General features: G+C 41.0%; 1 protein-coding gene across 1 annotated transcript; it reads left to right on the top strand.

Annotated features, from left to right (window-relative positions):
- The first annotated feature begins 1,927 nt into the window (after positions 1-1,927).
- On the top strand, positions 1,928-20,881 carry LOC308084521 (uncharacterized protein). Its single transcript, XM_080427187.1, has 7 exons — positions 1,928-2,055; positions 3,896-4,361; positions 5,240-5,514; positions 6,417-6,614; positions 9,664-10,053; positions 10,462-10,734; positions 20,302-20,881. The coding sequence occupies exons 1-7, from the start codon at positions 2,029-2,031 to the stop codon at positions 20,839-20,841; spliced, it is 2,169 nt and encodes a 722-aa protein (XP_080283313.1). The 5' UTR covers positions 1,928-2,028; the 3' UTR covers positions 20,842-20,881.
- Positions 20,882-21,592: the final 711 nt, after the last annotated feature.

Here is a 21,592-nt window from a genome sequence, read left to right as displayed (position 1 = left end):
ATTTTTGACTGTAGCCAAAGAAATCCAAAATGACACACAGATGCGTCCCCGCATTGAATGGGTCGAACAAAATGACACGGGTCCCATCGAAGGCTGTTGGAACTGGCCATTATCACAATGAGTTGTGTGTCTGTGGGTGAGACACTGGGACAGACAGCAGTCTGCAGTGGGTTAGAAATACAGTTGGACTGAATGGATTGACTTACGTTGTAAGTAAACTGGGTCATCAGAACCAAACTTGACACCGGCCCCTACGACACCCATGGTGCCTAGATGACCAATAAATAATTAATACAATTATTCATTGACTGATTAAATAATTAATACAATTTAATTTGACCACCCAGTGCCCGTCCTTCCATTAATTTGTTTCCCTTTTTTTTTCCTTTTTTAAGCGTGTGTTGGAATTCTCAAAACAAACTAAACAAAAACAGAGTTTTAAGTACAGACTGTAGTTTGAGCAAAGGATTCCCCCCCTACAAAGCACTGTAATGGGAAGACAGTGACGCCTGGTGGTGAAGACGCTGTATGGCCAGCTCAGAATCAGCAATAGAAAGCAATATAGTTCTCCTTTAATTCATAATAGAAAAGAAAAGGTACATTTTGTCTGAGCTTATACACTCAATATTCTGGACCATTATTATTATACTGTATGTACATTTGTATGGTAACTTATTTTGATGTTTTATGGAGTTAAAATATCACTTGAATGAATGTAGTTTTTAGTTTTCAGTAAAGCTGCTGAACCTTTTGTTTTGTTTAAGTATAAGAGCATAAATGTATAATGATGATGTAATCAGGGGTTGTAAACTACTATCTTTAAATGTAACAGAGGTTTTGCACATCGCACCTCGGTACCTTTCATGGGTGGATTAATGTGTGTGTGTGTGTGTGTGTGAGAGAGTGTGAGAGAGTGGGTAAACGTGTGTCTTTCTTTTCTGGGAGAGGTTTTTTTCTTTTTCTTTTAATTGTTGGTATTTCCGTGTAAATCTACGATCTGTTGAGATGATCAGTTACTTACAGTCTGTCAACTTTATGATATACGCTGTTTTGCAGAAAACTTTCTGAGTAAATATGTATTTACATTTTTCTAAAGGATGCAAATAAAGAATTTTTACAATGTGGCTTTGTGATTCATAATTATTTATTTGACTAACAAAATATGAAAACGATCTAAAAAGGTTATACTGTAATAGTAAGACATTTATGGGTGTTTTTTGACATGGTTATAGTTAGTGGTGGACAAAGTAGCCTTGAGTCAAAGTATTGATATTCCTTGTGAAAGTTGCTCTGTCAAATGTGTACTTGAGTTTAAGTACTGGAGTACATGCTTTTAAAAATAATGAAGTATTCAAAAGTAGGTCTACATGGTTTTTAAAGGTATTCAAAAGTACAAGTACTTTTTAAAATAATATATCAATGCATTGTTGTATTGAAAATGTTTATTAAAAAAAAAATCATTTGGGTATAATGTTTAGTTTATTTGGTAAAACATTGGGTTCTGATTCGTGTAGATTTGTTTGATTGATTGAATATCTTATTAGGCAAAAATGTAAAACAGCACAGTAATTTGTCTAAAAGGTCTGTTCAAAAAAGTCCTTGCGGTCGGGTCCTTGGTCCATGTGAAATATGCTATTTAATGAAAAGGGTTTTCAGACAGTTTCCCAAACAATACATTTTCTCATTTAGACTTTTCTCTTTCTTTCTTTCTTTCTTTCTTTTTCCTTTCCTTTTTTTTTCTCTTCCAGGCTGCAGGTGTAGTTTTGTAGTTTTGTAGTTTTGTAGGCGCAAACCTCCCGCATCGAACCTAAAAAAGACTACAAATACTGTCACGTGGGCGGCAGCGAGACCCGGAAGTACATTATTTTCCGCTACGTGATGGAATATTTCGTGGAGGATTCATAATAATCATAGAATGTGTATCATTATGAACATGAACATGCTGACATGTTGTATAATGTATATATAATATAACATGTTGATGTAAAGGAGGAATGCAGATAGAGTCTGCATTGTGTTTATGTCTTTATGGACAAAGACAGACGCGGTGAGAGTGTAAGTACTGGAACTATACTGTAGGCCTGCAGACATATTATTATACATTATATTATGCATTATAGACATAATAATATACATTACATACATACAGTCAAAGTAAACGCTTTGCATTGTTTATTATTATTAATAATTCTCTGTACCCTCAACCAAAACGGCAAAACAATAACATTAAAAAAAAGCTGCAATCTGTAATACATCTGCAATGTATGTTAATATACAATATAATAAATCTGTATGGTAGTGTATGTTAATATACAATATAATAAATCTGTATGGTAGTGTATGTTAATATACATTATAATAAATCTGTATGTTAATGTATGTTAATATACATTATAATAAATCTGTATGTTAATGTATGTTAATATCAGTGGTGGAAAAAGTACTCAAATTCTTTACTTAAGTAAAAGTACCAATACTGCAATATAAAAATACTCTGTTACAAGTAAAAGTCCAAAATAAAAAAATTACTTGAGTAAAAGTACAAAAGTATTGGCATCAAAATGTACTTAAAGTACCAAAAGTAAAAGTACTAAATATTTGAAAATAGCCGATCTACAAGCTCACAACGCGTCGCGATGCGACGCGTTGTGAGCTTGTAGATCTGCTATTTTCAAATAGCCTATGTATAAAATAGGGCTAAAGTGGTTAATGTATGTTTCATAATATCATACTTTATATCTGTAAAGTAACTAGTAACTGAAGTTTTCAAATAATTGTAGTGGAGTAAAAGTACAATATTTGCCTCTGAGATGTAGTGGAGTAGAAGTAAAAGTATTGGAAATTGGAAATACTCAAGTGAAGTACAAATACCTCAAAATTGTATTTAAGTACAGTGCTTGAGTACATGTACTTAGTTACTTTCCACCACTGGTTAATATACATTATAATAATAACTAGTACATCTTCCATTGGGTAGCCTTACTACAGGTTGAGAGGGCAGTGTTTTGATTGATTGATTGATTGATTGATTGAATACTTTATCAGCTGTTTGCTAAAAAAATAAAAAGCACAGGAAAGTACAGTTCAATACCAGGTCTGCTATTATAGAGGATTTTACACCCAAGAAAGCCTATGGCTTGTTTCCATTGAGGTCTTTTGTACTCAATTAATTGAAACATTTAATAACTATACTAGTTACTATACTATGCAAAAAACGTCATATAAACAGTTAGCTCTGATTCATAGCCGTTAAGGAGTTTAAGGGGAACTCCTTAACGCTATGAATCAGAGCTAATAAACAGTTAAAAAACAAAAACAAGTAGAAAAAGTGCTCCTCGGTTGGAGCACAGGTCTCCGCCAGGTCAGGTAGGTTATTGTAATGAGAGTGTGTGTGTGTGTGTGTGTGTGTGTGTGTGTGTGTGTGTGTGTGTGTGTGTGTGTGTGTGTGTGTGTGTGTGTGTGTGTGTGTGTGTGTGTGTGTGTGTGTGTGTGTGTGTGTGTGTGTGTGCGTGCGTGCGTGCGTGCGTATTTCAATTTGGGGCGATTGGGTTGATATAGCATATATTTCTCTCTAAGCACCTTAACCTACATCCATAAGTATATCATGCACAGTATACATTGCTGCTATGCTCAGACACCTTCGTCATATATTTTTAATCTCAGGTGTAAATATGTAGATAACTTGTTTGACCTTTTTGTTGTTCTCTTGTTTGATCTCCGTTCCCACTTGCCCCCCCCCCCCACCCCTCTTCTTTCCCCCCCTCTTCTGTCTATGGAAACAACGTTGCGATGGGAACGACGTGCGAAAGCGAATTTCACCCACTTTTTTTTTACCTTGTAAAAACCTGTGATGTGACGATAAACCTGATTCTGATTCTGTGTGTTTTACGTGCAGCAGCAGCAGCAGCAGCATGGTCAGACCTCCTGGCTGGAGATGCAGCAGTTTATTGGAGATCTGCTGACGTCTGGAAGCAGCTCCATCCACCACCATCAGTCCACCATGAGGGAGCAGCAGCACCACCAGGACCAGGCCTTCCACCTGGCCTGGGGGGTGGCAGGAGGGGGGCCGGGGGCCGACGCCCTGGGGCTGAAGGGGGCCGGCCTGGCACCCGTACCCCAGGCCAGACCCCTGTCCCAGCCCCAGGACAGACCCCTGCCCCAGGACAGACCCCTGCCCCAGCCCCAGGCCAGACCCCTGTCCCAGCCCCAGGACAGACCCCTGCCCCAGGACAGACCCCTGCCCCAGGACAGACCCCTGCCCCAGGACCGACCCCTGCCCCAGGACAAGACGGATCCAGCAGCACACAACCGCCAGACGGCAGAACGTAGCGGACAGATGAGAGACAGACGAGGAGGGGAGAGTGAGTATAACTCTGTATAGAAAGTAACAGTTAAATATATGTAACGCTCAACATCTTAACGGATATTGTGCACTCATGGCTGCCAATGTTTGCTCACAGGAACAGGCCATGCTGCGGTAAATGTGATGAAACCTTAAAGGGATATTTCACTTTCAAAAAAACTTTTGGTCATTTTATCGTCTACTCAGGCCTTTGTGAATCCCCCAGACAGTTTTTAAGTCGCTTGATTCAGTATTTAGATATTTGATATTCATTTTAACAGACACGCCCCCTTCCTATACAAACCCATTGTAACTTCAAACTTCATTTTAACCATGTTAGATTCATCAAAAATACCCGTCCTTGGTTCTGGTGACTCACCCTACCCTCCTAATGCGTGAGGGGGCCGTGTTTTTCCGATAATTCTTTTCATTTATTTTATTTTATTTTTTTATTGTATTTATTTTCTTTCATTTTCCAAAAAAAATATTAAAAATAAATGAAAAAAGTAATTGAAAAAATACGGCCCCCTCGCGTATTAGGGGGGCGGTATGAGTCACCAGAACCAAGGACGGGTGTTTTTGATGAATTTAAGATGGTTAAAATGGAGTTTGAAGTTACAATGGGTTTGTATAGGAAGGGGGCGTGTCTGATTAAATGAATATCAATATCTAAATACTGAATTAAGCAACTTAAAAACTGTCTGGGGGGTTCACAACGGCCTGAGTAGATGATAAAATGACCAAAAGTTTTTTTGAAAGTGAAATATCCCTTTAATGAGTAAAGTTGATAAACCCTTATGTTTGTCCTACTATTTCACGTCAATATGACTGCCTTGGAAAAAAAGGTCTATTGGACGTGTTTCCATTCATTCATAACGTTGTGTTCTTGCTCCTCAGCTCTAGGGGAGCATCATGGCTGCACGTGTCCAGGTTGTCCCTTCTCCTCCCCGCCTCCCGTCTTCGAGACGCTAAAACCCAGACAGCCTCCTCCTCCTCCTGCTCCTCCTCCTCCTGCTCCTCCTCCCTCCTCGTCCTCCCGTCACGCCAAAGACCTGATCTCCTCTGCTCCTCTGAGCCTGTGTCTGCCCGTCCAGGACCCCAGCGGACCCAGCAGCACCTCCTCCTCCACCCACCCGGGGACCACCCGGCCCCCCGGGCAGCTCCACACACAGGTCATTATTATTATTTATTTTTTATTTTATTTTTTACTTTTTGTTTTCAATGTCAGTTTAGTTTTAATTGTTTTATTTAAGTGGTTTTGCTAGTTTAGTTGTAATATGAGGTAGGGCAAGTTTCAAAAAGCTTCAGATTTTTTCTTAAAATAGCCGATCTACAAGCTCACAACCCGTCACGATGCGACGGGTTGTGAGCTGCTATTATCACTATTTCACTATAAGTATTTTGAAGACATTAGTTTTTTGACACCAGGGCTTAGAGCTGGCACAGCCATAATGACTGGAAGACTAGACTTAATGTCCAGACAAAAATACTGATCTTACAGTATGTATGAAATAGGCCTGAAATCTGAGGACGTTTTCTCTATGATTTTACTAAGTTTTAGTTTGTTTTGTAAACAAACTACACAGATACAGTTATCATTCTGTTGTTGTTGTCGTTATAAAGCCTTGTTGTTTTCTTTACTTTAATATGTGTGTTTTTTTGTTTGTTTGTTAGTTAGTGATAATATGTGGTTAGTTTTTAGTTAACTATAACAGGGCTCTTCAACAGGGGGTCCGTGACCTCTAGGGGGTCCTCAGAGTTACTACAGGGGGTCCGCCAAAACTTTTTTTTTTTTACATTAACCACTCGAACCCTAGCATCCCTTTTCTTAGGGAGAACTTTAGCCAAAAATAGCAGATCTACAAGCTCACAACGCCTCGCAGCGCGAGGCGTTGTGAGCTTGTAGATCTGCTATTTTTGGCAAAGAGGTTATAGGTTTAGAGGAAAAAAAGAGCAGACCAAGTAAAAAAAACAAACAGGAGGGGGTCCCTGCTTCCATCTCTTTCTCAGCTAGGGGGTCCTTGGCCTGAAAACGTTGAAGACCCCTGAACGGTAACACTGACCCTTGCTCCAGCAGACACAGGATAAAGACCCCCGTGACGCCGCCCCCCCCCTCAGCCCGGGCCAGGCTTCAGACCACACGTCGGAGGGCTCGGGGGGGTCCCGCGGCTCCCCGGCCCACCTGCCCCCCCACCCCCACCCCCACCACCACCTGCCCATGTTCCCCTGCCTGTGCAGCCTCCAGACCTGTGCCCAGCTGCTGGGACACCAGGTAGACCACACCCCCCACCCCCCACCCCCCACCCGTCACAATGATCATCTCTATCACCGCCACTGGTGGGAAAAAGTACTAAAATTCTTCACTTAACTTCACTTAACTAAAAAGTACTCAAATTCTTCACTTAAAGTTGTACAATGCAGAATCACAAATAACGATTTTTAGCAACCTCTGCTGGTCACTACCGTCACTGCATACAATTTCCCTAGTCCTCGATTACCCAGAATTCCATTCGTTTTCACCGGAAGCCGGAAGCGTTTCAAAAAGCGTTCTTTTAATTGTTTTATACTATCTGTGGATCGTTTCTCTTAGCCAGTGGAGCATTAGTTACCATGAGCTGTGCTTTCTTTTTCTGTTCTTTTTCGATCTTCCAATCCTACATTCTCTTAAAATCAGCGTGAGGTTCCTTTTTGTTATTAGCGCGGTAGTTCCTGGCCAAACAGGAAACCGTTGCGGTATTTCCTGGCCGACGTCGGCCACGACGTCATGACGTTGGCCAGGAACGTCATTTTCCCGGGAAAGTCCCCCCCGTCCACGTTCAATAGAAAATATATAAATAAAAGGCTTCCGGGGGTGAAATTCATGGAGTGGGTGTTGTGAAACTTTTGCCACTCACAAAAGATATACAATTTAACTTTAGTTTTGTTGAAAACATTACCTAGTATGCCTTTAAGTAAAAGCAGTGGTGGAAAAAGTACTCAAATTCTTCACTTAACTTCAGTGCCATTCTTATTTATGGAAGTTTGGCTCTGAGTGCCACAGCCAAAATTCATTGTAAAAAAAAAGTGCTCAGGATCCGAGATACAGCCTTTTTCAGTAAGAAGTTAAACAAGAAGTGAATGGAGCAGCAAATCTTCATATCATCATATCTTGGGTTCTGAACCTTTTTTTCCAAAAAATGATTTTTTTAAATTTATTTTTTTATGACGTCTTAGACGTCATGTGGCACTGAATGAGTTAAGTAAAAGTATCAATACTGCAATGTAACTACTACAAGTAAAAGTCTGGAATTAAAGATTTACTTGAGTAAAAGTACAAAAGTATTGGTATCAAAATGTACTTAAAGTACCAAAAGTAAAAGTGCTAAAATGTTTGAAAATAGCAGATCTACAAGCTCACAACGCGTCACGATGCAACATGTTGTGAGCTTGCTATTTTCAAATAGCCTATGTATAAAATAGGGCTAAAGTGGCTAATGTATGTTTTATAATGTAATAATGTATATCTGCAAAGTAACTAGTATAACTAAAGTTTTCGCATAATTATGCAATATTTGCCTCTGAGATGTAGTGGAGTAGAAGTAAAAGTATAGACAATTGGAAATACTCCAGTAAAGTAAAAGTAACTCAAAAGTACAGTACTTGAGTAAATGTACTTAGTTACTTTACACCACTGATCACCGCAATTATCTGAAATAATCGTCATAATTTTTTGCATAATTGTCCATTCATCTGTATAAATTAATCTGTCGAAAAAAAAACCCATTTCATATCCTTTTCAAACAAAAAAAATAGCATGAAGAGTAAAAAGAGAACTGGATTGATATACTTTGTACAGTCAATTAATAAGGCTTTACAAAATAGCCCGTCTACAAGCTCACAACGCATTGCATCACAGCGTGTGATTTTTGTAGATCAGCTATTTTTTATAATTAAAGGTTTTTCCCCTGATCATGACAGCCCTATCACCACTTATAGTGGCTTATAAATTATGTTAAACCAGTGATCAATAATGTATTATAAAAAAATATGACAAGTGTGCATTGTGAGCTTGTAGATCTGCTATTTTCAAAAGATTTTTTAGACATTTTATACATTTGAAAACTTGTCCAAAATACATTTTGATACCAATACTTTTGAATGAATGAATGAATGAATGATTTTTATTTCGAACATCATTAATAAAAGACAAATAGAATGCAAAACTGTAGAAAAAAAACAACAACGCTGTCCGAAAAGGAGTAGAAATAAAACTTATAAACTCCTACCCCCTTTTTCACTAGCAGTTTTCACATTTTTTGAAAAAAATAAATGTATTCACACCTAAACATCTCCACTGCATGTTAAAAAGAAAATATAAAAATAGAACAATTAAAAATAACCGCAGTAATAACAGAGATACAATAAAATTAAAATAAAACCAACCCTACTAGTAGATACTCTATCTACATAGGTCCACATGGCCCCTCCTCAACCAAATATCTCTTAAATATGACACATTTATAAACCTTCTTGAAGTGATTCAAATTTGGACTTTGCTGAACCTCCAAACTCAGTCCATTCCACAATTTCACTCCATGAACTGAAATGCACATACTTTTCAAGGTTGAACCAACATAATGCATTTTTAGATTAAGTTCTCGTCTTAAATTGTAACCCCCCTCTCTGTCACCAAACATTTTTTGTATGTTACCTGGCAATAGTTTGTTTCTTGCTCTGAACATGATTAGTGAGGTCTTATATTCAACAAGGTCCATGAACTTCATGGCATGTGATTTTGAAAATAGTATATTAGTGTGATCTAGATAGCCTACCTTGTTAACTATTCTAATGGCTCTTTTTTGCAGAATGCATAATGGTTTTAGATTTCCTTTATAAGTGTTACCCCAAATCTCTACACAATAATTGAGATATGGTAGAATAAGTGAGCAATATAAAATATGAAGTGATTTATGATCCAAAATGTGTTTTGTTTTCCCCAGAACTGCAATGCTCCGTGCTAGCTTGCTTCTTACATAACTTATATGGGGTTTCCAGCAGATTTTGTGGTTCAGTAATACACCCAGAAATTTATTTTCATATACCCTTTCAATGTTAACATTATCTATCATCATTTGTACTTGAATATCTATTTTACGGTTTCCAAATAACAAATTTTGCACTTTTACTCAAGTAAATTTCGAATTCCAGACTTTTACTTGTAAAAGTATTTCTACATTGCAGTAGCGATACTTTTACTTGAGTAAAAAATGTGAGTTATTTTTCTCTCTGGATCAGAGCGTCCGCCAAATTGCCTAAATTGTAAAATTGCCTTCCATCACCAGGAGGGGGCAGCAGCGGACTCGCCCCACGGCCGTCACCACTTCCACCCCTGTGCGTTCACCGCCTGCCTGCCGTGCCCCCAGCTCTCTGCCCACCACGCCCACGCCCACCACCACGGCAGAGCCCCCCGCCACCCGCCGCAGACCGCCTTCCCCTGCTACGCCTTCGCCACCTGCGCCCACCTGTGCCGCCAGCAGCAGCATCACCACGGCGGCGGCGGCGGTGACCAGCGGGCGCAGGGAGCCGGCGGCGGTCGGAGCGCCGGGGCGGCCAGCGGCGGCGGCTCTTCTTCGTCGTCCTCGCTGCCACACCCCTGCATGCATTGCCCCGCCTCCTTCGCCCGGCCCTCGCAGCTGCTGCACCACCAGCGCTCCGAACACGCCAACAAGCAGGTAAACAATGTAACTTTACATTTTCTACCTTCTACCACATTATTCTGTCCATTACTTTATCTACTAGGACACTGGTTTTCAACCAGTGGTCCTTGGGGGGGGGGGGGGGGGGGGTACCAGGGGGTCCCCAGCGAAATTAGTTTAACATAGCGTCAGAATCACTTTAACCACTTAGCGCTATGAGCTTGCAGATCTGCTATTTTTGAAAAATCTTTAAAGTGTGTGCAAAGTTTTAACTCAAATCTTTGCTTCTGGGGGTCCCTGGAACAAGACATTTTCAGATGAGGGTCCGCGGCCGAATGTATATCAATTTAGGGGTCCTTGGCACGAAAATGGTTGAAAACCACTGGGTTAAATCGATTAGTTGGATTGACCGTTGCCCCCCCCCCCCCCCCCCTACACACGCAGGGCGGGTTCATCTGCACAGAGTGCGGCCGCTCCTTCAACTCTCACAGCAACCTGCGCATCCACCTCAACGTGCACACGGGCGCACGCCCCTACACCTGCTCCGACTGCGGCAAGAGCTTCAGCCAGTCGGGGGCGCTGAAGATCCACAGGCGCATCCACACCGGCGAGCGGCCCTACTCCTGCAACTACTGCGGCCGAGGCTTCCCCCACCTGGCCGGGGTGCGGGCGCACCAACGCACGCACACCGGGGAGAAACCCTACCACTGCACACAGGTTTTTTTTTTTTAAACTTTGTTTTTATTCTTTTTTCTTCTTTAGAACAGGTAGGTCATTTTGGGCATCACATTACATTAGATGAGTACATTTTCGTTATATTTTAACACTCATATGTTGCGGGCTATTCAGTCCAGAGGAGAGAAAACCTAAGCTAAGGTAACTTCAGTTCTCTTGTTGAGAGGTCTCAGTCTGATTGTCTTTGTTGTTAAAGTCCATGAATTTTTGTCAGTCGCTATTCCAGTGATACATTCCTGAGTTTTGGAGCAGGTTTCCAAGTATTGCAGAAAGGAATTATGTAGGAAAGAAAATATATAAGCATACATGTTTAGAAAAAAAATAAATAAATAAATAAATAAAAAAAACAAGAAGTAGAACGTACAGGAAAAAAAAAAAAAAAAAAAAAAGTATGTAACATAAAAGAAATAAAGTAATAGTAATAATTCAAGCAGTGTACCTCCACACATATCACAGATTCACGTACTTGTACGTATATACAGATATATAAACCCCCACATTTTCAATGGTCTTTCACACAATCATTTTCATATGTAATATCCATTTTAACCAGTATTTACAAAATTTATCCATACAGAGTCTTACAGAATATGTTAGTTTCTCCATTTCGTATATGTTCTGCACAATGGCTATCCACTCCCCCTTTGTTGGTGAATTTTTGTCCAGCCATTTCCTGGTTATAGCCTTTTTGCCGGCTACCAGCAGTATTTTAAGAAGGTATTTATCTGCGGTGCTAAATTTGGTTGGTATGTTACTCAGGTAAATATTGGTAAAAGTACATTCAAGTTCAGAACCCATTATCGTGTTGATATCTGATACGATGTCTAGCCAATAGTTTTGGGTTATTGGACAGTCCCAGAATATATGGAAGTGGTCAGCCATTGTCTTATTGCAGTCTCTCCAGCAGTTCCCTGACTCTGGTGTACCTTTTTGTAAGTATTTTCTCCTTGGAGTAATAAAGAACCTAATCATGTTCTTCCATGAGAACTCTCTCCAAAGGCCAGAACTAGTGGTAGTGGTTGTTGTATTACATATATTCAGCCATTCGTCCTCTGTCAGGGTTATGCCTGCTTCTTCTTCCCATTTAAGTTTAACATAGAGGGTGGAGTGGTTCCTAGCGGTCTGTAGACTTGAATAGATTCTCGATACCAGTTTTTTGGTGATATTGCCTTTGTAGGCATCAATGAAAATATTGATGAGGTCTGTTTCGTTTTTCTCTACCATTATGTTTTTGTCAAAATGATGCCTTAACTGCAAGTACCTGTAGAAATCCTGTTTCTCTAGATTATGGTTATCAATGAGGTATTGGAAGCTCTCCAAGCCTGTATTGGATGAAATCAGACAGTATGTTGTAATACCGTACCGATTCCATCGTTTAAATCTAGAGTCCTGCTGTGCTGGTGGAAAGTCTTTATCATATGCCACCCATTTTAATAAACGTACCTCTCTTTCTATTTTTTGGTCTTTGCATTCTTTAAACCAAATATTTAGGGGGACCTTTGTCCAGTCGCTTATTTCTTTTATGTGCTGCTTCATGAGTGTTTTATCACCCAGTATGGCCTGGAGAGGGACATTCAGTTGGTCCAGTTCTATGTCCTTCCATTTAGCATCATATTCATTGTTGCACCAACAAACTAAGTATCTTAATTGTGCTGCTTTATAATAATCTTCCAGGCAAGGGAGAGACATGCCTCCCTTATCTTTTGGTAGTTGTAAAGTTTTGAAACGTATTCTAGGTTTCTGACCTCTCCAAATGAACCTGGAGATCATTCTATTCCAGTTATCAAATTGTTTCTTTGGAATTTCCACAGGTAGTGATTGAAATAGGAATAGCAATCGTGGCAAAATGTTCATTTTTATGGTCTCTATTCGGTCGTACATACCAAAAATCAGCGGTACCCATCTATCCAAATCCTTTTGTATTTCTTTTGTGATTGGGTCATAATTTTCTTTATAAGTGTTGGCTAGATCTTTTGGTATATTAATGCCCAAATATTTAACAACATCTGAGTTCCATTTGAAGTTATATTTTTTACATATATTCTCTTGTGGTGAGTAATTGAAGGAAAGGGTTTGAGTTTTGTTTACATTTAGTTTGTATCCAGAATATGAACCATATTTTTCAAGACAGGACATGAGTTTTGGTAGACTGGTATCGGGGTCGGAAAGTGTGACAAGTACATCGTCCGCGTAAAGGCATATCTTGTGTTCTTTACCGTTAAGTGAGACCCCAGTTATGGAGTCATCCTCCCTTATTGTCTGTGCTAGTGCTTCTATAAATAGCGCAAAGAGGGCGGGGCTTAAATTACAACCTTGACGACATCCCCGTTCCAGGTTGATTACTCCTGATAAGCTGCCGTTTATTTTAACTCTGGCAGTCGGCTGGTGATATAGAGTTTTAAGGCAATTTATAATTTTTTCGTCAAAACCAAGGCGTTGAAGTATCATGTATAAGAATTCCCAACGGCAAGAGTCGAAGGCTTTTTCCGCGTCTAAACTAATAGCTAAGAACTTTTCATTGCTTTTGCTCATACCCTCTATCAAAAACAAGGCACGTCTGACATTGTCCTGTGTTTGCCTGTTTTTTATAAAACCGGTTTGGTCTGTGTCGACTAGGTCTGGGAGTATGTTTTCAAGCCGTTTTGCCATTATTGAGGCGAACAGTCTGTAGTCTATGTTCAGTACAGAAATAGGTCTATAAGAACTGCATTCTGTCCTGTCTTTGCCCACCTTTGGAATCACAGATATTATAGCCTGTCTCCAAGACACAGGTGTCTCTCCGCCCCGGAGAACATGGTTAAAACATTTTTCAAGCATAGGTGTCAGTGATTCTCTAAATGATTTATACCATTCAGCCTGAAAACCGTCACCTCCCGGCATTTTATTTGTTTTCAGCCTGGATATAGCATTGTTGATTTCTGTTGTTGTTATGTCCTGAGTTAACCCCTTATTTTGTTCTGTACCTATTGATGGTAAGTCCAGGGATTCCAAAAAGTCTTGTACAAGGGAGGGTGCTGCTGCTTTCGGCTGTGTATATAATTTCTTATAGTATTTTTCAAATGAATGCTGTATTTCCTCTGTAGTGTAACCCAGCTTGTTGGTATCTGGGTCTTTGATTTTAAAAATTGATCTTTCAGTCTGTTCTTTCTGTAGTTTCCATGCCAACATTTTCTTTGCTTTAGGCCCATTTTCATAGTATCTTTGTTTTACATATTTAAGCTTAATTTCCACTTGTTTATCTAGAATCTTATTTAGACCCTGTTTTGTTGTATTTATTTGTTCTAGTATTTGGGGATCGTTTGAGTCCACATGTTTTTGTTCCAAATTTTCCAACTTTTTTGTTAAGTCAGACACCTGTTTTTGTTGTAATTTTTTATGTTTAGATGACCACAGTATTAATTTTCCTCGAATCACACATTTTCCAGAGTCCCAGAGAACACTAGGTGTTATTTCCTCATTGTCGTTAAACTCTAAATATTCCTTTATTTCTTTTTTAACATATTCCTGAAATTGGGGGTTATTTAGGAGACTTGTGTTAAGTCTCCATACTGTGTTTTTGGGTTGAACATCCAGGTTAAGCCTTAGGTAAATTCCTGCGTGATCAGACACATCTTTGACCCCTATGTTACAGTCTATAATTCTATGTCTTTCTGTGTTGAACATAAAAAAATAGTCAAGTCTACTGTGGACCCCATGTGGATAAGAAAAAAAACTAAATTGTTTTGCTGTTGGGTTGAGATCCCTCCACACATCAAACATGCCTGTCTCTTTAAGTAGCTTTTTTACGTACAGTGATTCAGGGTTAACTTTTTTCCGGGGATTTGAGGAGTCCTTAGTCTGTAATTGAATATTCCAGTCCCCAGCTGTAATAAGTAGGCCTGTAACTTCAGTAGTAATCAACTCAAAAATTTTCTTAATTAATAGTTTGTCCTGTCCTGGTGGTCTATAAACGTTAAGTAGTGTTACTTCTTTAGAATCCAAAATCCCCTTTACCAAAATATAGCGTCCATCTTTGTCAGCTATTTGTGTGGTGGGTTGAAAAGTTACTTTATTTGAAATAAGTATTGCAACACCTCTTGCATTTCCCTTGTTGTAAGATGAATAGAATGTATTTTTAAATCCCATTTTTTTCAGTTTTTCGTGTTCCTTTCGTAACATATGTGTTTCTTGCCAAAAAATTATTTGTTGGTTTTCCCTTTTCATCTTAGTTATTATTTTGTTTCTTTTAATTGGGTTCTGTAGCCCGTTTACATTGAGTGTAATTATCTTATATTCTTGTTGTGCCATCTAATGTAGTAGAAGATTTTTTCATTGCAAACCCAGGTAGACCTTACCCTTTCAACATAACTATTTACAGTATCGTGTAACATAGAAATAAAACGTAGAAATAAAAATAAACTTATAAAATAAATGACTTCCAAAAGTGAGGTTTCTTCTTTAAGCAATACCTCAGGTGTAAAGGAAAACCTCTGTTTTACAGAGGGCCTCTGTTGTGCTAACTGATTGCTGTGTTTCAGTAATTCAGTGCACATAATGACACTAGGTGGAGCCCTTGGCTTCCCAGACAAAAGGTCTGTATTTTTTTCAAAAGGTCTATGGTAGGGTAAATATCTCAGAACAATACTGATATTTAGTCTGGTTTAAAAATAATAATACTAATAGTAGTCTTAATAAAACAAAAGCATTTCCAGGTTCCTACTGTCCTTCCCTTAGTGTTATTTATCCATTTTTACATTAACTGTTCGTTGGACAGTATGGGTAAACATCTCAGAATTATACTGTTATTTAATCAGGTTTAAAGTACAAAATAATAGTAGTCTTAATAAAACAAAAGTATTTCCAAGTTCCTACTGTCCTTTCCTCAATGTTATTTATCCGTTTTTACCTTAAGTATTCGTTGGCCAGTATGGGTTGGTCTTACCATGTAGGTGGTTTTCATTGACAAAAAATAAAAAAAAAGAGAGAAAGAAAAAAAGGACAAAAAAAGTGACGTTCTAATCTGCGGTCGCTGTGGTGTCGTCCTTTGAACTCGTCGTCGCGGTGTGGCGGAATTCCTGAAGCCTCCGTACCACTCTCTCCCGTTGTGCTGCTTGTTTACGGTGGGTCGATTTGCCCACCTTTATCCAGGATGTTTTCTGCAGCCTCGCCAGGCTGTCTGCGGCCGCGGCGGTAGAGGTGGTTGTGTGCTGTTGTTCCTCGTCGTCATCCTCGGTCGCCATTAACCCCTTCTTCTTCAAATCCTCTTTCGCCTCCCCCGCACTGTTGTAGGTGACGCTGGGGAATCCCGCACCGTCATAGAAGACTCGTAGTTTCGCTGGTGGGGGGGTGTGGAAGGGTATTCCTTTATTTTTTAGAATCAGACGGAGCGGGGCGTATGCCATTCTTTTCTTCTGTATCTCCGGTGGATAATCATTGTCGAAGAACACTCTTTTCCCATTTAGAAGAACAGTTTTCTTCTTCCATGCAGTGTTACGAACCAGTTCCTTAATCCTCCCGTCCATAAAGCACATCACGATCGAGCGGGGGTTAGAAGTAGGTGGTGGTTTAGAAGCGAGTGATCTGTGACATAATAATACGTTTATTATGCCCAGGTCCATGTCAAGGTCCAACTCTGTTTTAATAAAATTGTTAATAAACTCCATCATGTTGATTCCCTCAGTTTCTTCTGCCACTCCGTATAGGCGTAGGTTAACTCTGCGTGAATGCATCTCGTTCTCCGTTAATTTTATACGCATTTTTTCTTGTTCTTCCACAAGCATGCATATTACCTCTTTGGCTTCAGTGCACCATTCCTCCGAATCTGATACCCTTATTTGGAGTTCCGCCACGTTGCTCGCCGTGTCCTTTGTGTCGGAGATTAGTGTGTTGAGTTTGCCGTAGATCTCCTCTCTGAAATCTGCCAGATCCTTGCTCATTTGTTTGGTAAAAGAGTCTTTAAAGTCGTTTAGCTCGTGTTTAACATCGGTCCGGATGGCTTTTATTTCAGCATGTATGGCGGACATACTGGCTTGTAGGCCTGACATGGCGTCCTGGTTGTTTTCCGCGTCTTCGTCGTGTCTGTCGTCTCTTGTCCTTCTTTCACTTCTATCCTGTCTTTGAGATGATTTACCTCTACTAGTATTGTTCTTTCCTTGGTTTTCCCCGTTCATTTTGTGTTTTTAACTCGGGGTATGTTGAAAAATAGGGGAATAAAATAGACCCTGTCTGGGAGCTCTTGAACTACACAGCCACTCCTGCTGGTGTCATACCGGAAGTCCCACTGCACACAGGTTTGTATATATTATTAGACCCTCCAGAAAAAAACGCGGGGAAAAATCCTTGAATATGCGATGAAAAAAGATGATAAAAACTAAATAAAAACTGAAACTATGACTAAATATATTGACAATTTCGTCAACAACTAAAAAGTAGACTAAAATGTTAGAGAGGAACTAGTGGAGAAGAGATAGATCCAGTAGAACCAAGACAAGTCATCCAATCCTCTCAAAGCTCTGGGTTGTCCTCTTTGTGTCTTCAGGTAGAAAACATCAACAGACGACCCACATCAACAGTCCAACTGATGAAGTTAAACTGTGTCTTAGAAAGCGTCTGCTCATGATTTTCTCTTAACTCTGACAATTGTTCAAATGGAACTGTTTTCCATTTGTGGATACATATCAAATCAAATCAAATCAAATCAAGCTTTATTTATATAGCACATTCACAAACAGGCAAGCTGAACCAAAGTGCTGTACAGGCAAATTCAAAAACATCAATGCAAAAACGACAGAACAAGTTCACAAAACATTTCAGAGCAACAAAGGAAAACACTTTAAAAGACAACATAAAAGAGGGGAGGAGAAAATTTATAAATAGTAATTACAAATAGGCTAAATACTTAAATAATACGTACATAGACATAATTATGAATAGGCAGAGATAGAAGCAAAATATGTAATTAAATGCTATTAAAAGCGAGGGAAAAAAATGGGTTTTAAGTTTTGCCTTAAAAACCCCGATCGATTGGGGGGATAGGATGTGGAGGGGCAGGCTGTTCCAGAGTCGCGGGGCCGTGGCCGTGAAAGAGTGGTCACCCCTGGTCTTTTTTAATGTTCGGGTTGGAACCTCGAGCAAAAACGTGTCAGCAGACCTCAAATCCCTGGCTGGGACATACTGTAGGGTTTCACAAGAGCGGAGAGGTAGGATGGAGCCAGCCCATTTAATGATTTGAATATACCGTAAATTTCGGACTATAAGCCGCAACTTTTTTCCAATTTTTCGACCCTGCGGCTTATATAACGGTGCGGCTTATCTATGGATTTTACAGCTAACGGCCACTAGGGGACCTCCTAAATCTATGGATTTTACACCCGCAGTCCAGTGCGGCTTATATATGTACAAATCATTCAATTTAGCTGCTGCGGCTTATATTCAGGTGCGGCTTATAGTGCGAAAATTACGGTAAATAAAAACACCTTAAAATCTATTCAAAAATTTACGGGGAGCCAGTGTAGAGAGGCAAGGACAGGGGTCCTTGCCTGGACCAAGTGGAACATTTGGTTCCATTTGTCTCCTCAGTGGGTTGAGCAATAGATCTGAACTTGCACAGGGCGTTGACCATAAGCACATGCAGTCAGTGAGGAAGCCCGTTTTTCACTTTCCCAAAATGTAAGCTGTTTATTTAGCGTTTTTGTGTAAACACCGGAGATTCATGAAAAGTTAAAACGTGGAGATAAGATGAACATGGAGATAAGCAGCTGATTCGGATGCTGATCAATGCATTGAATGGGACATTATCACGTTTTATCAGACCATTGAATGGGGGAAGTAGGCGACGTACTGACCTACCCGCCATTTATCAGACCATTCATTGGGTGTTATCAAGACATACTGACCTACCGACGGAGATGACTTATAAAACCTATTTTTCTTTGTTTTGTAGGGTGACCATATTCTGAATTCCCAAAAAGAGGACACCTAACGAATGCACGCGCGCGCGCGCGATTTTTTGGGGCGGTTCTGGGCGGTTTTGGCCGTTTTTTGGGGCGGTTCTGGGCGGTTTTGGCCGTTTTTTTGGGCAAAAATGGGTGGATTTTGGGTGGATTTTGTAACTGTTTTTTTTTTACTTTATTTCGGTTTTAAGGTTAGGGTTAGGGTTAGGTTAGGGTTATGTTATTTAATTATTTTGGGGGAGCCATTCTTCAAAATAACCTCTCTCATGTCTATAATGTAAAAATGTAAAAAATGCCTCAAAACCTGTTAATTAAACAAAAGAAAATAGAGAAGTAGCCTGTTATTTAATGTTTCGGTACCCCATTCTTCAAAATAACATCTCTCTCATGCTCTCTGCTTCGCATTTGTCACGACCCAGACAAAAACACAGGTACTTTTTGCGCATTTCATCCGTGAAGTTACATTTGCGTTTCGGCATTTTCTCCGCCTCTGTCTGTCTGTGTAACTTTTTCGGGGAGCAATGATAGGCAGCGCTGAGCGCGACACTGTTCCGTGTGTGTCTGTGTGAGTGAGTGAGTGAGTGAGTGTGTGTGTGAGTGTGTGTGTGTTTGGTCACGTCTGCTGACAGGCTGCTGGAGGCACACGTGAGTCACGTGTGCCTCCAGCAGCCTGTCAGCAGCCGTGTTGCGGAACCAGGGTTACGGAAGGACCATATTTAGCGCTTTCAGTGTAAAAAAAAAAAAAATATCCCAAAACACCGGACATTTGAAGGTTTTTATAAACTCCCCCCGGACAGGCCGGACAGCACCTCAAAAGAGGACATGTCCGGGTAAAAGAGGACGTATGGTCACCCTATGTTTTGGGACCATGACGGAGGCGCGAACTGGAACCACGTGAGGCACCACCGAGCGAGCTAAAGCGAGCGATTTGCCGTGCTGAACGTTGAGACTACTCAGCGCCGTCTGAGTTATGTACCGATTAGCCTCGATCTCCAGGCTTTTATTTCCCTTCGCGTTTTGCTCAAAAATAAGAGCCTGGACCGCCTGGAGCCTGTTGACGTTCCTGGCATACGAAGTGTTTCATTTCCCCAACCAACCAGAGTGCAGTGGGCGTCGCTCCAAATGTTGCGACGTCAGGGCTCTCAATGCTGCACATTGGGGAGGAGGAGGGGCATGGGGCGGGGCGGGGGCTGACGGACAGATCGGTGAACCAATGGGATCTCGCGGAATTTTTCTCCAGAGATTTTGAACCCGCCCCTCTACACCAGATATCAGACCGCGCTAGGGCAGCCTATGTACCGATAGGAACAGAATCATAAATCATGTTGTGGGGACTGCTCAGCCAGTATCTCCTGATTTACACCCAATGAATGGTCTGATAAATCACGGGTAGGTCAGTATGTCGCCTACTTCGCCCATCCAGTGCATTGATAGCATTGATAGCATTGATAGCATTGATAGCATTGATAGCATTGGAAGCATTGATAGCATTGATAGCATTGATAGCATTGATAGCATTGGAAGCATTGATAGCATTGATAGCATTGATAGCATAGGAAGCGGGTCAGATAAGAGCTTTGATGATCTGACCCTGCTTGTGCTTGTGTTTTCCTTGCAGTGCGGTAAGTGTTTCACCCAGTCGGGGGCGCTGAAGATCCACATCCGCATCCACACCGGCGAGCGGCCGTTCCTCTGCAGCCTGTGTGGGAAGGCCTTCTCCAACCGCTCCGGCATCCGCTTCCACTACCGCGCCGTCCACGGCATCCTCCCTGAGCCCGCCGGAGGCGGAGGTGGAGCCACCGCCGCCGCGGCTGGGGCGGGTCTGTACCGCGGCCCGACGGGACACGGGGGGGGCGTGGCCGGGCGGCCCCGGGGGGCCAGTTCTTCTTCTTCTGCTTCGTCCCGGGGCGGTTGCGTCGGCGGTGACACGTCGCAGCGCGCCGCTCCGGGTCCCAGCAGAGCTCCCGGCGCCGCCGCTGAGGACAACAAGCCCCGGGCGGCGGCGGCGCGGGCGGGGCTGGGGGCGGGGCTACCGTACGCGTGCGAGGACTGTGGGCTCTGCTTTAAGGACGCCCCCTCCAGGAACAGACATCAGGCCCTGACTCACTACTCTGAGGGAGGAGGAGATGGAGAGACACCGCTGAACGAGAAGGACTGAACGCTAAGGAGTAGACTCGCCTGAACGTTAACTCTTTCACTGCCAGATTAAATATACATAAAGTCCCCCTGGTACAAAAATAGAAGATCTACAAACTCATAGCGCGGCACCGAGTATGAGATTGTAGATCTGCTATTTTTTTAAAGTCCTGGAAAAAGTGTTTATATCTTTGAATATTTATATTTTTTAAAGCGAAAATTAACTGATATCTTTGCTTCTGGGGGGGTCAAAACATTTTCAGATGGGGGGGTCCGCGGCCAAATGTATATCAATTTAGGGGTCCTTGGCATGGAAACGGTTGAAAACCACTGACATAAATGAATCGCCCACTGCCAGCGATTTTTGGTTTTCCTCACATTTTCAACCAGTCACAGAATATTTATCTCAAGTATGATCCATCCCCTGACGGTGGCTTTCACTGTGCTTCCGCGAGAAAAAAGAAAAAAGTCCACACGAGTGTGCGTGTGCGTGTGTGTGTGTGTGTGTGTGTGTTGAAGGGGGGGATAGAGAGCTGAACATTGTAAATGTCATGCACTCCAATCAAAGGGATATTTTAACGTGATCGACTGCGGCGGTGATGACATGAACCGTGTTTGAAATGTATCAGATATTTTCTATTACTTTTTTGAAAATGTTTTATAACAGTTTCTTCGATCCTACATCATGTTTTATTGATCAGGTTGATTGAAACTAGTTTGTTAAATTTACTAATTTACAAATTACTTAAGGTCTAACCCTAAGTAATTGGCTG

Source organism: Gymnoscopelus braueri (genome assembly GCF_963280865.1).
Source record: "Gymnoscopelus braueri genome assembly, chromosome: 4".
In the NCBI taxonomy this organism is placed as follows: domain Eukaryota; kingdom Metazoa; phylum Chordata; class Actinopteri; order Myctophiformes; family Myctophidae; genus Gymnoscopelus; species Gymnoscopelus braueri.
This window is presented reverse-complemented; position numbering and strand designations above follow the sequence as displayed.

Excerpts from the sequence above, each read along its gene's own strand:
- LOC308084521 (XM_080427187.1), top strand. The coding sequence starts at position 2,029 with ATGGACAAAGACAGACGCGGTGAGAGT. Across the intron at positions 2,056-3,895 it reads AAGACAGACGCGGTGAGAGT|CAGCAGCAGCAGCAGCATGG; the intron begins GTAAGTACTGGA and ends TTTTACGTGCAG. Across the intron at positions 10,054-10,461 it reads CCGAACACGCCAACAAGCAG|GGCGGGTTCATCTGCACAGA; the intron begins GTAAACAATGTA and ends CTACACACGCAG.